At 39.2% G+C, this 14557-nt stretch overlaps 1 protein-coding gene across 8 annotated transcripts in view; it reads right to left on the bottom strand.

Moving 5' to 3' along the window:
* The window catches only part of GLB1L3 (galactosidase beta 1 like 3), a 50079-nt gene that overhangs the window by 2019 nt on the left and 33503 nt on the right, over window positions 1-14557 (bottom strand). For 3 of the 8 annotated variants that reach the window (XM_021926774.2, XM_009187711.2, XM_017949146.3), the window contains 4 exons: window positions 14407-14494; window positions 14018-14129; window positions 9304-9471; window positions 8841-9244 (listed from right to left, as the gene is read on the bottom strand). In XM_021926774.2, coding sequence (XP_021782466.1) covers window positions 9161-9244; window positions 9304-9471; window positions 14018-14129; window positions 14407-14494 — 452 coding nt within the window. In that variant the 3' untranslated portion in view covers window positions 8841-9160. Of the gene's footprint in view, window positions 1-8840; window positions 9245-9303; window positions 9472-14017; window positions 14130-14406; window positions 14495-14557 lie in introns of those variants that run through there. The other 5 variants (XM_017949143.3, XM_021926773.2, XM_017949148.3 and 2 more) reach the window with 4 other exon arrangements.

The following is a 14557-nucleotide window of genomic DNA, read 5'->3' on the forward strand; positions in this document are numbered from 1 at the left end:
TTGAATTTTAGGAAAACGTTGGCAAAATTTCTTTTAGTCATGAGAATAAGATGAAAAACATGGCTTCTATGACAGTACAGTCACTTGGGCCCCTGGACCAAGATATAACCCTCTGCTCCCCCACCTCCTCCTTATGGACACACACCTCTGTCCAGCAGCCCCCATCCACCCTCCACTCAGGAGGAGCAAAGTCCAGTCATGATGTCAAGTTGCCAGGGTCTTGAACAAAGAAATTAAGAACACAGGGGAATTCCTGGGAATAAATGAGGGCCATTTCAACCCTAGACAAAAATAAAATAGAAAGTTCTGGAATGGAGATTTGGCCTAGGAAAAAGAGAAAGCAGATTTAAGTCAAAGGAAGTAGAAAAAGCTTTTCAGTCCCAAAGATATGTGAGTGGGACTGGAAGGGGCCTGTGCACATCCGATAGGGATGCACAGAACTTGATCTTTAGCCTTACCAGGTCTAAACTATCATTTTTCAGGCTCAGCCTTTGAAGGCCTAATAGCCAAAGATCTAATTCTGCAACACTGTATTTATTAAACAGTAAATGACAAATTGTAATGATCATAAACTACATGCTGAACACTGTTTCACATGCTTGGGATGTATCAGTGGACAAAACAAAGATCTCTTCTCTTTGAAATTTCTGTTCTAGCTAGGGAAGAAAGACAACAAAAACTAACAGAATGAATAGGTAAGCTGTAGAGTATATTTAAAGGTAATAAACACCATTGCAAAAATTTAAAAAGTAATAAGGTGGCCAGGCCCAGTGGCTCACACCTGTAATCCTAGCACTTTGAGAGGCCAAGACAGGCAGATCACTTGAGGTCAGGAGTTCAAGACCAGCCTGGCCAACATAGTGAAACCCCATCTCTACTAAAAATACAAAAATTAGCCAGAAATTGCTTGAACTCTGAAGGTGGAGGTTGCAGTGAGCCAAGATCATTCCACTGCACTCCAACCTGGGCAACAGAGTGAGACTCCATCTCGGGGGGGAAAAAAAAGAAAAAGGTAGTAAGGGAAGGAGGGCTGGGAATGCAGCGGGGAGGGGTCTGCAGAGAGGAGGTCTCCCTGGAAAGACATTAGCTGAACAAAGGTCGGAACACAGTGGGAGTTCTCCATGCAAGTGAACCAAGGTATAACCTGGAGGAAGCACTGCCCAAGCAGAGAGAACAGCTCGTACCAAGGCCCTCAGGAAGGAGCATGACCTGGTGTCCCTGGGGTCCAAGGAAAGGCTGGGACAACAGTGTGGGAGGTGATGGCAAGAAGGCAGGAAATGAGGACAGAGAGATACAGGGGCCTGATCATGCAGGGCCCTTAAGAGCAGGGTTTTGACTCTGATGAAATGGGAGCCACTGCATGGTTTGAACATGGCGGTGATAACTTAGAAGGATCACTGGTGCCATGCAGTAATCCGTATGGGAGACGACGCTGGCTCAGGGGACAGTGGTGGAGTTAGTTGAGAAGTGTTGAATTTCTGGAAGTATTTGGAGAGCAGACACGAGAGGGTTGTTGCAATTCGTGGATTGTTTGTAGGGGGAGAGAAATAAAGGGGGCTTAAGAATGTCCCCCACAGGCTGGGCCTGAGAAATAAGAAGTGCTGATCACTGTGACCTGAGATGGGGAAGGTCCCGGGGCGAGTTTTTGGCGGACATCAGTAGCTCAGCTTGGACCTGCTGCATTGGAGAAGTCTGGGAGGCATCTGAGTGGAGACACCATGCAGGCTGCTGAATATCAATCCTGATGGTCCAGAAAGAGGTTTGGGATGGAGATACAAATTTAGGAGTTGACAGAGAGTTGGTATTTAAAGGCAAGAACCTGCACCAATTAACAAAGTGCAGACCGAGAAAGGGGATGAGGACAAGCCCCGGCACACCTAACACTGAGAAAAGATGAGGAATCACACCACCAACAGGTGAGGTTGAAGCAACACTGAGGATTGACCAGTGGATTTAGTATGTGGCCAATGTTGGTGAACTGGACACAGGCAGCTTGGGTGCAGTTGGGGGTCATGGGATTTGAGAAGCCAACTGGAATGGGTTCGGGAAAAAGAGTGAAGAGAAATCTAAGACCATTAATGTAGATGACTCACTCAAGAATATAGGCTAGGAAGGGGACACATAGGCTGGGTGCGATGGTTTAGGCCTTCAATCCCAGCACTTTGGGAGGCCAAGGAGGGTAGATCACCTGAGGTCAGGAGTTCAAGACCAGCCTGGCCAATATGGTGAAAGCTCATCTCTACTAAAAAGACAAAAATTAGCTGGACATGGTGGTGGGTGCCTGTAATCCCAGCTACTCGGGAGGCTGAGGCAGGAGAATCACTTGAACCCGGGAGGCAGAGGTTGCAGTGAGCCAAGATCGCACTATTGCACTACAGCCTAGGCAACAAGAGCAAAACTCCATCTCAAAAATAAATAAATAAATAAGAAAGGGAATACATAAATGGGATAGTAGCTGGGCCAGAAGAGGGAACTGAATCAAGAGTCACGTTCTGTTTTCATTTCTACCAGAGCATGCTTGTATGCTGAGAGTGATCTTGATCAGCAGACAGAACTGGTGAGGTAGGAGAGACCGTAGAGAATTTGTTGTGAAACCCTTGAGGAGGTAAAGTGTAGGGACAAGGTGACCAAGTGAAGGGATTAGCTTTAGGTTGGAGTATATGAGATAGTTTAAGTGATCACTGAGGTTAATTTCAAATCCACATCGTAACCCCTGCCAGATGTGAGAGTGAGGCGTGGCATTGGAATTTGTTGTTAATATCAGAACACAGTTACCCCTCTGTATCCATGGGTTCTGCATCTGTGGATTCAACCAGCCATGGATTAAAAATACTTTTTTTGTAAAAAATTCACATCTAGAGTGGAGGGAGTGGGGATAGTTAATGGGTACAAAAATACATTTAGATAGAACGAATAAGATCTAGTATCTAATAGCACAACAGGGTAACTACAATCAACAATAACTTATCGTACATTTAAAAATAACTGGGAGGCCAGGCGCGGTGGCTCACACCTCTAATCCCAGCACTTTGGGAGGCCGAGGCAGGTGAATCACAAGGTTAGGAGTTCAAGACCAGCCTGACCAACATGGTGAAACCCCGTCTCTACAAAAAATACAAAAATTAGCCGGGCATGGTGGCACATGCCTATAATCCCAGCTACTCAGGAGGCTGAGGCAAGAGAATTGCTTGAACCTGGGAGGTTGCCGTGAGCTGAGATTGTGCCACTGCACTCCAGCCTGGGCGACAGAGAGAGAGAGCCCGTTTATGTAGGAGTATAATTGGATAGTTTGTAACACAACGAAAGGATAAATGCTTCAGGTGATGGACGCCCCGTTTACCTCGATGTAATTATTACGCATTGCACGCCTGTATCAAAATACCTCATGCATTCCATAAATACACACACCTACTATGTACCCACACGCTTTTTAATTAAAACAAAGGAAACTACAAAGAAAACACATCTCTACTGAACATGTACAGACTTTTTTTCTGTCATTCCCTGAACAATACAGTATAACACTATTTACACAGCATTTACATTGTATCAGGTATCACAAATAATCTTAAGATGACTGAAAGGATACAAGTGAATGTGCATAGGTTATATGCAAATACTGCCTCATTTCGTATCAGGGACTTGAGCATCTGTGGATTTTGGTATCCACAGTAGATCATGGAACCAGTCCCCCATGAATACTGAAGGACGACCGTATTCACTTTGAAATGCAAGTATGCATTTGAGATGTAACATAAAGTGAAACATTAAAATTGTATCAATAGGTTAAAGTGAGATAAAGCAACTACTGATTATTACAAAAACTGTTGATTTAATGTCCAAAACAATTATTAAGAACTTTCAAATACTGAAGCACATAAGGAAATAGATTGACAGTTCATGTGGATGTGGAGAAAGTATATTAGCTTTGTAACTTTATAACTTTGGGAAGAATATGATATCCTCTTTAAGTCAACAATGTATAAAAAATATGTTTTTAAAATATAAAATATGTAGTATAAATTATATAAACATTTTATATGAAGTATAAATTTAAATGTATAACTATATATTCGCATAATAAAGATTACATTATATCACAATTATCATTTTAGAATTGCTTAATACCATTTATAGTACTAAACAACATGCATGCCTTCTTTATAAAAATGTGGTTTATACTAAATTTATTTTTATTATTTAATATCATTCAGGCCATGAATCTTTGAAGAAAAAGTCTTCTTTTGGGATTCTTGCCACCTCAGAATTTCATGAGAAGGCAAATCTCCAAAATTATGTGCAGCTACATCTATGATAAATCATTTTCAATTCAGACAGAACAAAGAACAGACAAGGTACAAAGGAAAAAATTGGGCACATTATGTTCTCACTAATCTAACTTCAAAAGACAGACTTATAATACTTTTAAAAGATAATTTCTTATAGCTTTGAGTCTACAGAGACTAAACAAAAAGCTTCTCAGAATAATTGCTATTTCCTGGTGTCTTCAGTAGCTTTTTGGCTGCCAAATAATTGTTTAAATCTGCCCAAGTTATGACTTCAAGGTACAAAACTCCTTCTACAAAATATGCTACTAAAATATGTTTTCCTGATTGTATTTTACTGTGAATCAATCAGTGATATTATTAAAATATACATGTTTTGTATATCAGATGTTTGGGCATGCAGAAACAAATAGAAGTTGCCTTAAAGTTTGGTATGGTAGATTAATGAAAACTTTAACAATTCTTCTCCTTTATTCTTTATCATCATTTCTGAGTATAGCACAGCAATCCAAGAAATAGTTATGAAATGAAAAATTAGGATATAAAGTTGCCATACAATTGTCATTGGGGAAGAAAGAACAAGCATGGCTAACACCGTAAGCGGCTTAGGAATTACAGATGTATGACTGCTTCATTCACGACTTTTAGCTCATATTTAGATTAGGAATTACAGATGTATGACTGTTTCATTCACGACTTTTAGCTCATATTTAGAAAGAAATTTCAGCACAGTGTAAGGTAGGGACTCTTCAAAAACAAAGTACATGACATACAAAAGATTTTGAAACTCTCTTGTCTCTTTATGCAAGACGTTCAAAGAGGTTGAATAGCAACTAATACATGCTTTTTAAAAAGCTTCAGCAAAAAAGAAAAAAAAGGATTAATATTATACTTTGCAGAGAATAACAGCAACAGAGGCCTTACAAGCAACTAATGATTTATTTGCTGGAATGTGCTGAAGAAATAAACCCACTGATATGGCCAGAGAGGATAAGTTATCCTTCCATGACACCTGATGAAAGACACTACCACCTTTGTGTGGAAATGAAAGCTGAAGTGCACATAAAATTCAAGAGATTACTTTTTTTTTTAGACGGGGTCTCACTTTGTCGCCCAGGCTGGAGTGCAGTGGTGCAATCTTGGCTTAGTGCAACCTCCACCTCCCAAATAGCTGGGATTCTCCTGCTTCAGCCTCCCGAGTAGCTGGGAACTACATGCACCCACCACCACGCCAGGCTAAGTGTGTGTGTGTTTTAGTAGAGACGGGGTTTCACCATGTTGGCCAGCCTGGTCACAAACGCCTGCACCCACCTTGGCCTTTCAAAGTGCTGGGATTACAGGCATGAGCAACCGCACCCGGCCAATTTTTGTTATCTTAAAGTCCAATTGCATGACTTCATTGCTACATGTTTGGATTCAATGTTTAAGAGGATAAATTTTTAGGGAAATGCAAATCAAAACCACAATGAGATAACATTTCATACTCACTAGGATGGCTGTAATCAAAAACAGAGCTTAAAAACAAGTGTTGGTGAGGATGTGGAGAACTTAGAAACCAAATACCTTGTTGGTGGGAATGTAAAGTGGTGCAGTCACTTTGGAAACAGTTTAATGGTTTATCAAAAAGTTAAACACAGAATTACCATACGACCCAGCAATTCCTCTTCCAGGTATATATAACCAAGAGAATGGAAAACATACAACCACGCAAAAACTTGTGCATGAATATTCACAGTAGCATTATTCATAATATCCAAAAAGTGGAAACAACTCAAATAGTCATCAACTGATGAATGGATAAACAAAATGCTGTGTATCCATATGATGGAACATCATTCAGCCATGAAAAAGGACAGAGTATACATGCTACAGCATCCATGAAGCTTGAAAACGTGAAAGCCGCCGAACACGAAGGGTCACATATTTGATTCCACTTTCAAAAAACGTTCAGAATAGGGAAATCCAGAGACAGAAAGTCAGTTCATAGTTGCCAGGGGCTGGGCGGAAAGGGGAATCAGGAGTAACTGCTGACGGGCTAAGGGCTTCTATCTGGAGTCATGAAAACGTTCTAGATCCGATGGTGATGATGGTGGTACAATCTCGTGAATATACCCTACTAAAAATGACTGAATTGCAGACTTTAAAAGAGTTTACAATCCATTTTGAAAAATGGTATGGTATATGAATCATATCTCAAGTTTTTAAGTAGAACAAACTTTTCTCAAGTACAAGGTACTTTTATTTTTCTATTTCTACATATAGATCTGGAAATGTCTGCTTTACATATTATGGGGCTACATTTTTAGAAAACAAGTCAAAATCATTATATCTTTCTCAGGAATTTAATTTCCATTACTACGAGTAACCCTCTATACCTAGTAACACCTTCTGTCGTTAAGTCTATTTGCCTGATGTTAGTACAGTTACTACAGTTCCTTCAGTTAGAATTTGCATATTTTTTATCCTGATTTTCAATCATTCCATCTTTATGTTAAAGGTATATCTCTTGTAAAACTCAAATATTTATAGTTTTCTTTAAATAATGTCTGACCACTTTTACCTTTTAATTAGAGTTTAGCTCATTTATAAAATTTACTATGGTTGCTAATATATCTGTATTTATTCTACTGTCTTAATATGTGTTTCTACTTGTACTTACTTTTCTGTTTCTTTATCTTCTACTATCTTTTGTCTTTTATTGGTTAGAGGATTTTTGTTTGTTTGTTTGTTCTCACTCTATTTATCCTCCTAACTTTTTTTAGAAAGTTAAAAGCTCTAGGTGTATTCTTTAAACATTAAGCTAAGTTTACTAACTATGAATATTCAACAAAGTCTAAAGTTAGTATCTGAGAATTACAGAAATCTTAGATCACTTTTTTGTGATCACATGCCTCTCACTTTACACAGTGTTTTTGCCTGGTCTTAAGAGTTTTATGCTGATGCTACCTCAAGTTAGACATTGGTGCTATTTGTATGGAGTTAACGTTTGTTCATATTCACTCTCACATATGTCAGCATCCTTCTTGGACTCCACCTTCTTTCTTAAAAGTCAGACTTTCCATCTGCTTGTGGCATATCTTTTAGAAATTTCTTCTCAACTGGGGTTCCCTGAGAATGTGAAGATGTAATGCCCCAAGGCATCCACAATATGTAATGAGTTAACGTCTCTAATACGCATCCAGATGATACAATGAGAAACTAATCACTGAAGACACTTTCTGCAGGGTTTAATTCTCCTATGGGACTTTGAGAAAGGCTGCTACAGAACATCATTTAGTGGGGATCTTTTGATAACTCTCTTGATTTTTCTGTCAGAAAGTTCTGTATTTTATTTGTTTTTCTTGAAAAATAGTTTTGCTGGGTAAAGAATTCTAAGTTATGAGCTTTTTCTTCTCTAAGTGCACTGAAAGCATTATATCTTCTGGATAGCATTTTTGCATTCATATTTGGAAAAGACTGGCATACGTGTGGAACTAAGGTAGTAGCAAAAGAGGAGGTGCCGATCAGAGAGACATGATTTCAAACACCTCTTTGAACCTTGGTTTCCCACCTGTAAAATGGGCATGTTGCACGGTTGTTGTTAAGTTTAGATGTTGTAGATGTTACAACTGAAATATAATACGTACTCATGATCATTAGGATTATTAGTTCTGCTTTCCTCCTTTACCCTACATTTTCCACAGAGTTCATAGGTTTGAGGCTACATCCCCAGAGAAAAGAGTTTTATGTAGAATTGTGGAGGTATCTGACAGAAGTTTCCTCCATTGAAAGAGTCATTCAGACTAGTGGGAGAGAAGACAATCTGACATCACATCTCTGTCTTCATTCCAATCCAAACAGAGTTCTCTTCCCTCTGGACACAAGATTACTTACTAATTACTTGAAAGCCCTAGGCACTATATTTAACAGGGTGATAAGATTTGTTTTTAATGCATTGGTTTGAATTTAGGCCAAGTGCTATGTTTTGTATATAAGAAAGTGTGTGGTTCCCAATGGTGCCAGTTTTTTCAAATAGCACCACTGGCTTTTCAGAGTGGTTAGAATATTCACGCATGTGTGGCTAATCTCACTAATACCTACCCACTATCAGGTATTGACTATAGCCAGATAGACAGGGAGTAAGGAGACACAGAGAACCCCATGCTAAGCTTTGTTGTCACACGTGTCTGAAGCAAATGACCAAACTGCTGTTCCTTCTCTGATTAGATGTGACACGCAGGGTCACCTTGTAGACACACAGTTGAAGGGAAATGAAAGACATTGTTCATTGCCCTCTGCTTTCCCCTACTCCACACACACACACGTGCACACACACACATGTGCACACACACACACCCACGCAGAGAGAGAGACAGGGAGGGGGAGAGAGAGAGGGAGGGGGAGAGAGAGAGAGAGAGAGAGAGAGAGAGAGAGAGAGAGAGAGAGAGAAGGGAGACCGTGAGTTTGCCCATTAGTACATGCAATACTGTCTCTGGCATGAGGAAATCAGTATCCTTACTCTTCCCCAGGCTACAGACTTTTCCCTTCCCTTCAATTGAGTATGGAAGGCAGAAGTGAAACTTGTTTTCATTTTATTCACATCTACTTAAGGCATGTTTAATTAAAGAATAAGAGCCTGCTAAGGATTAAGCATTTAACTAGATAAATCAGCCGTTAAAGATTCTGAAGACTTTTTAAAGCCTAAAAATAGGCATCCTATAGATAGACTCCAAAATACATAACAATTCTTCTGCTGGTTTTTGTTGTTGTTGTTATTTTCACATTTTTGCTATTGTAAGCAACACCGTGTTCGATAGTCTTAATATAAATCTTATTCCTCAAAAATCACTTACAGATGAACTCCAGCAACCCAAAAAATATGTTCAGACACGGTTTTACAGCATGGGCTTGTCCGTAGATTTGATGTCTGAGCCACTCAGCATCTTCTCAAACAAGATGACCTGAGAAGAAAAGAAAGGCTGACGGTGGGAAAGGTGAAGCCTATTTAGTACAGGATGGAAAAGACACTGCAACTCACATTTTGATCTGAAAGTTTATGAGATGTCAAGGCAGAGACTGGGCGACGTACCTCGTTGTCTTCCGGACGAAGCCAGACTGCAGGAAGGTACAGTGTTTGCTGAGGCCCAATGTTCCAATACCGCCCAAGGTTCCGCCCATTGATGAACACGAATCCATAATTCCAGTTCTGAAAGGAACGGTGGCTTGAGATTTGGAAACAGGTTCACCTTAGCAAGGTAAAACCTAAGGCACTTGGGGAGTGAGAACAAGACTGAGACCCTTTATGGCACTCAAAGGGAGGTGAGTTTAGAGTGGGATATGTTATAGAATTTCTACCTTGCACTCTAGGAACGAAAGAGAAAAACATAAATAGAACCAACCCTCTGATGGTAGGGCTGCTGTTGTTCCTGTTATGTGATATATAATGTCATATATTTTAAAAAGCAGATCTCCTACTTCCAGAAATAAATATCAGGTAATAGTGATGAACACCACTGCTGACAGTGGCTATTAATATAAAAGCTGCACATTTTTAAAAATCTGCTTACAATATAATGAAGAATTATAGGACCAAAATCTAGAAGAAGGAAATGGAGAGACAAGGAGACATCCAGGCAGTTTTCCACTAGAGGCACCTGCTTATTCTGGGATATAACAAAACGGTCTATAGCATATACAATTGGAGTCTCTGAAATGCTCCAAATTAAAGGACAAAGGTTTCTTGACTTGACTTCAAATAAAGTAGTTATATGCTACATATAAGAGAAGCATCAAAAACATAAGGTATTGAAAAAATAAAAGAAAAACAATGGATAAAGATATGTAAACCCTAACCAAAAGGAAGTTGCTATAGCTCTGTTAATATTCAGAAAAATAATACTTTAAGGCAAGAAGCATTATTAGAGATAAAGAGGGACATTTCATGATGGTAACATTCTTAATTTACCATAAATGTATATACAACATACATAAGGAAGATAAAAGCATAGATACAAAACATATCAGCAAAACTGACAGAATAATAAAGAGAAATAAACAAATTTACAACCATAGTAGGAAATTTTTATACAACCTTTCAACAGTCAGTAGGCAAAGCAAATAACAATCAATAAAGATATAAAACATATGAAAGATGATTAACAAAATTGAACTAATTGACATAATAGAACATTGATCTAACATCTACAGTATACACATATTCTTTCAAGTATACCTCAGAATATTTACAAGCTTGATCCTGTGTTAAACTAGTTTTCACATAAACTTCTCGGACTATAATGCAATTAAGCAAGAAATTGGTAACAAAAAGATAACTATAAAATATCCAAATTCTTGGAAATTAAGAAAATCACCTCTAAATAAACCATAAGTCTAACAAGTAATGACAAAGGAAGCTGGAAAATATTTGAATTCACTGATGATGACAATAAAATAGATAGAAACTTGTAGGGTATAAGACTATCAGCAGATTTTTCAGTAGAAACCTTGCAGGCTAGCATGGAATGAACCGATATATTTAAAATGCTGAAAGAAAAAACAACTGGCAATCAAGAATACTACATCCAGCAAAACTGTCTTTCAAAAATGAAGAAGAGATAAAGACTTCCAGACATACAAAAACTGAGGGAGTTCATCGCCACTAGACCTGCTTTACAAGAAGTGCTAAAGGAAGTCCTTCAGCTTGAAAAGAAAGGAACTTAAACAGTGCCAAGAATCCACAAAAAGTATAAATTTATTGGGAAAGATCATCATGTTTCTCCCCAGCAACAACAAGGCCCCCAGAGTGGCCTGCAGCTTTCTGGACAGTGCCACCAGGACATCCAGTGCCTTAGGTTGAATACTACCTGCCAAATGGTACCATCAGTCTACACTATTTCCCTTAATACGAGAAGAAAGTACAGCCCTACTATGGCAAAGTTCTGGTCCCAAGGAAGCTTCTCTATGTCCCCAAAAACATGGAAGTTGTCATTATGTGCAAGTCCTTGTGAAGCATGCGGCCGTCAACAACCCGTACAGCCATACGAAGGAAAAGTGAAATTCCAACCTAAAACTTAGAGGTGAAAGAGCAAGAGTAGGTATTTTATAATTCCCAGCAGACTCAAGATTGGCCCTAACCTGCAGGATAAACTGCAGACCTTCTCTTTCGTTGGGCTTAATTTGCCTGCCAGCTCCTTACAAAACCGTCTTTAAGACATTCTAAAATGCCCACACCAAGGTCAACTGGATACCTTCAGAGAAGCACCGACATGTGAGGTGCTCACCTTTAGTATCAGCTGTTTTTACGAAACCTTCATTATTTTTTAGATAGAATTTGTACTTATGATTAAAATGTCAAGCTAACATGGCAACCCTAAAGCAGCAACTATCCAACTAATAAGACACTAAAATGATTCATCTCTTTCTATATAGACATCACTTGTCTTACTACAACTTATTTTTTCTGTATTTCAATATGAACCACTACCCATATAATGGAAAGTATAATATAAAAATTAATAATACACTAATATGAAATATGGCTTATAATTATGTACATTCTGAATTCTTACTTTGAAGAATATAATTCCTAAGTCATGAAAAAAATACATATTAAATTTATTCTTATTCTATGTTATTCTATGTAAAAAAAAAAAAAAATGGTATGGGAGTCATTTCCGGTATAGGCAAATCCATAAAGATAATAAAAAGATTGCTATGGCCGGGTGCAGTGGTTCAAGCCTGTAATCCCCGCACTTTGGGAGGCCGAGATGGGCGGATCACGAGGTCAGGAAATCGAGACCATCCTGGCTAACACGGTGAAACCCCGTCTCTACTAAAAACGCAAAAAATTAGTCGGGCCTGGCAGCGGGCACCTGTAGTCCCAGCTACTCGGGAGGCTGAGGCAGGAGTGAACCCAGGAGGCGGAGCTTGCAGTGAGATGAGATCGCACCACTGCACTGCAGCCTGGGCAACAGAGCAAGACTCCATCTCAAAAAAAAAAAAAAAAAAAGATTGCTGTTGCCAGGGGATGGAAGAAGAGGAAAATGGGGAAGTAATTGCCAAATGGTTATAGGGTTTCCTTTAGAATAATGAAAATGCATTGGAACTAGAGATAGTGGCTGCATGGCATTGTGAAGGCACAAAATGCTACTTAATTGTTCACTTTACCAGAGCTAATTTTATGTTATGTAATTTTACCTCAAAAAGTCTTTTTAAAACTTATGAGATGCAACCAAATCCATGCTTAAATGATGATTAATAACCTAAATTCATATAATTAAAAAGAATAAAGACTAAAAATCCATGATCTAAGTATCTATGACATTATAAAAATAAAGCAAATTAATCCTAAACTAAGAAATTGAATAAACAGAATAATAAAGATAATGACAGAAATTAAAGAATCAAAAAACAAATACGTAACATAGTAAGAGTCATAGCCAGACACTGTGCTTTGAACGATTAATAACACTGATAGTGTTCTGGTGAGAATCATCAAGGAAAAGAGCGCTTCGGTATCCTGTAACAATGACAAGGGGCATGTGACTACCAATGATCTCGACATCAAACACGAAGACTTTAAAGGCAACGTATTTGAAAATTTCGATGAAATGGGAAAATTTCCAGAAAAATATATTTTCTCAAAGCTAACTTTACAAGAAACAAAATCCGAATAGTACTTTAATCTTTCAATAATTGAATCTACACTCGCAAACTTTCTCAAAAAGAAAATGCCAGCTCTAGAAGGCTTCACTAATGAACTCCATTACATGTGTACGTGGTACTTGTCTTATACAAATCCCCTTCCTACATCCTGTAGGAGAGCCCTAAACCTGGCACCAAAACCTGACAGGGAGATCTCAGTCATGAACATAAACACAAAGTAAGTCTTAACAATTTATCATAGACAAGCCCCAGATATAATCCAAATGTCCAGAGAAAGTAAAATGGTTAAATCATCACGTATTTACTAAAGGAACCCAGTACAACAGTGAAAAGGAACAAATCACTGCAAAATCGATAAATGGCTGAACCTCACAACACTGAACAAAAAAAAATATTAAAAAGAAGATGCCCTGTATGATTTCATTTACATAAAGTCAAAATAGGAGACACTGGCCTAGGGTGTTGGAAGTCAAGGTAGTGGTGACCTTTGCAGAGAAGGGGGCAGTGGTTGGGAGGGGTGCTAACAATATTTTTAAATTTCAATGATAATTATATGGTGTTCACTTTGTGATCATTTGTTGATCTGTACATTCACATTTTGTACGTTTATGTTACCTATGTGTATTTATACAGAAAGAGATATTCTAGGTGAAAACTAACCTACCAACTCACCCCACACAGAAAAACAAAGTTGCAGAATACATGGTACAATTCTATTAGTGTAAAAACAATTGTGTGTGTGTGTGTGTGTGTTCAGGCAAAGTTATATACAAAAATATACCACTGTTGGCAGTGTTGAGTTCTGAGAAGCAGAGACTACCTGGAATGGGGGTGGGTGCAGAGGGGAACGTCATGCTCTGCTCTCTCCCCCTTGTTATTTGTTCGAATTTTTAATTGTGTTTTGATGTGTTATTCTCTAAATAGTGATAAATTAGGAAGACTGATCAATGTTGGAATGCTCGGTTGGAGATGAGGAAGAAGAGGAAAAGAAAGGGAAGTATTCCTCCAGGAACACTGGCTTTGCTCCAGAACCCTTTAAAAATAAAATCGGTGTTTGGAACACCAGGGCAGCAGAGGGCGTCACCTACCAGCAGGCTCAGGAAGGTGTCCTTGGGAGAAGGGCCAGCCTTCAAGGTCCCACGGTAGAAGGCCGGGCCCTGGTGGCTATCTGGGACAGGCTTCCAGGTGGCAGAGCGGAGCCTGGAAGGAAGGCCAAGTCATGGGGGAGAGGAGGCCCCTTCCCAACCCAGTTCCCAGTACCCACCCCAGGTGGCTTGGGCCGAGCCAAATATTCTGTTTCAATGAGCTAGCATAGACTAGACACGCTAGACACGTTAGTTCTGATGCCGCAGTGCCTGACAGCCTGGAGTAAATCACTCAGTCTCTGTATCTCGGACTCTTCATCTGCAGTGAGGAATCTGAAATCTCTGAGTTCCCTGATCACTGAAGTGTGCACGGGGGGCCAGCTGGAGCATACCTCTCAAAGAAGCTCATTTTCATCTCCAGGGAATAGATGGTAAAGCCCTCCAGAGAAGAGTTATTGATGCTGACAGATCCAGTTATTCCTGCAGATGCAGATGGGACGCAAGAAAGAGAATATGAGCCGGGACTGGACTAGCATCTCGGAC

Source organism: Papio anubis, chromosome 12 (genome assembly GCF_008728515.1).
Source record: "Papio anubis isolate 15944 chromosome 12, Panubis1.0, whole genome shotgun sequence".
NCBI lineage: Eukaryota > Metazoa > Chordata > Mammalia > Primates > Cercopithecidae > Papio > Papio anubis.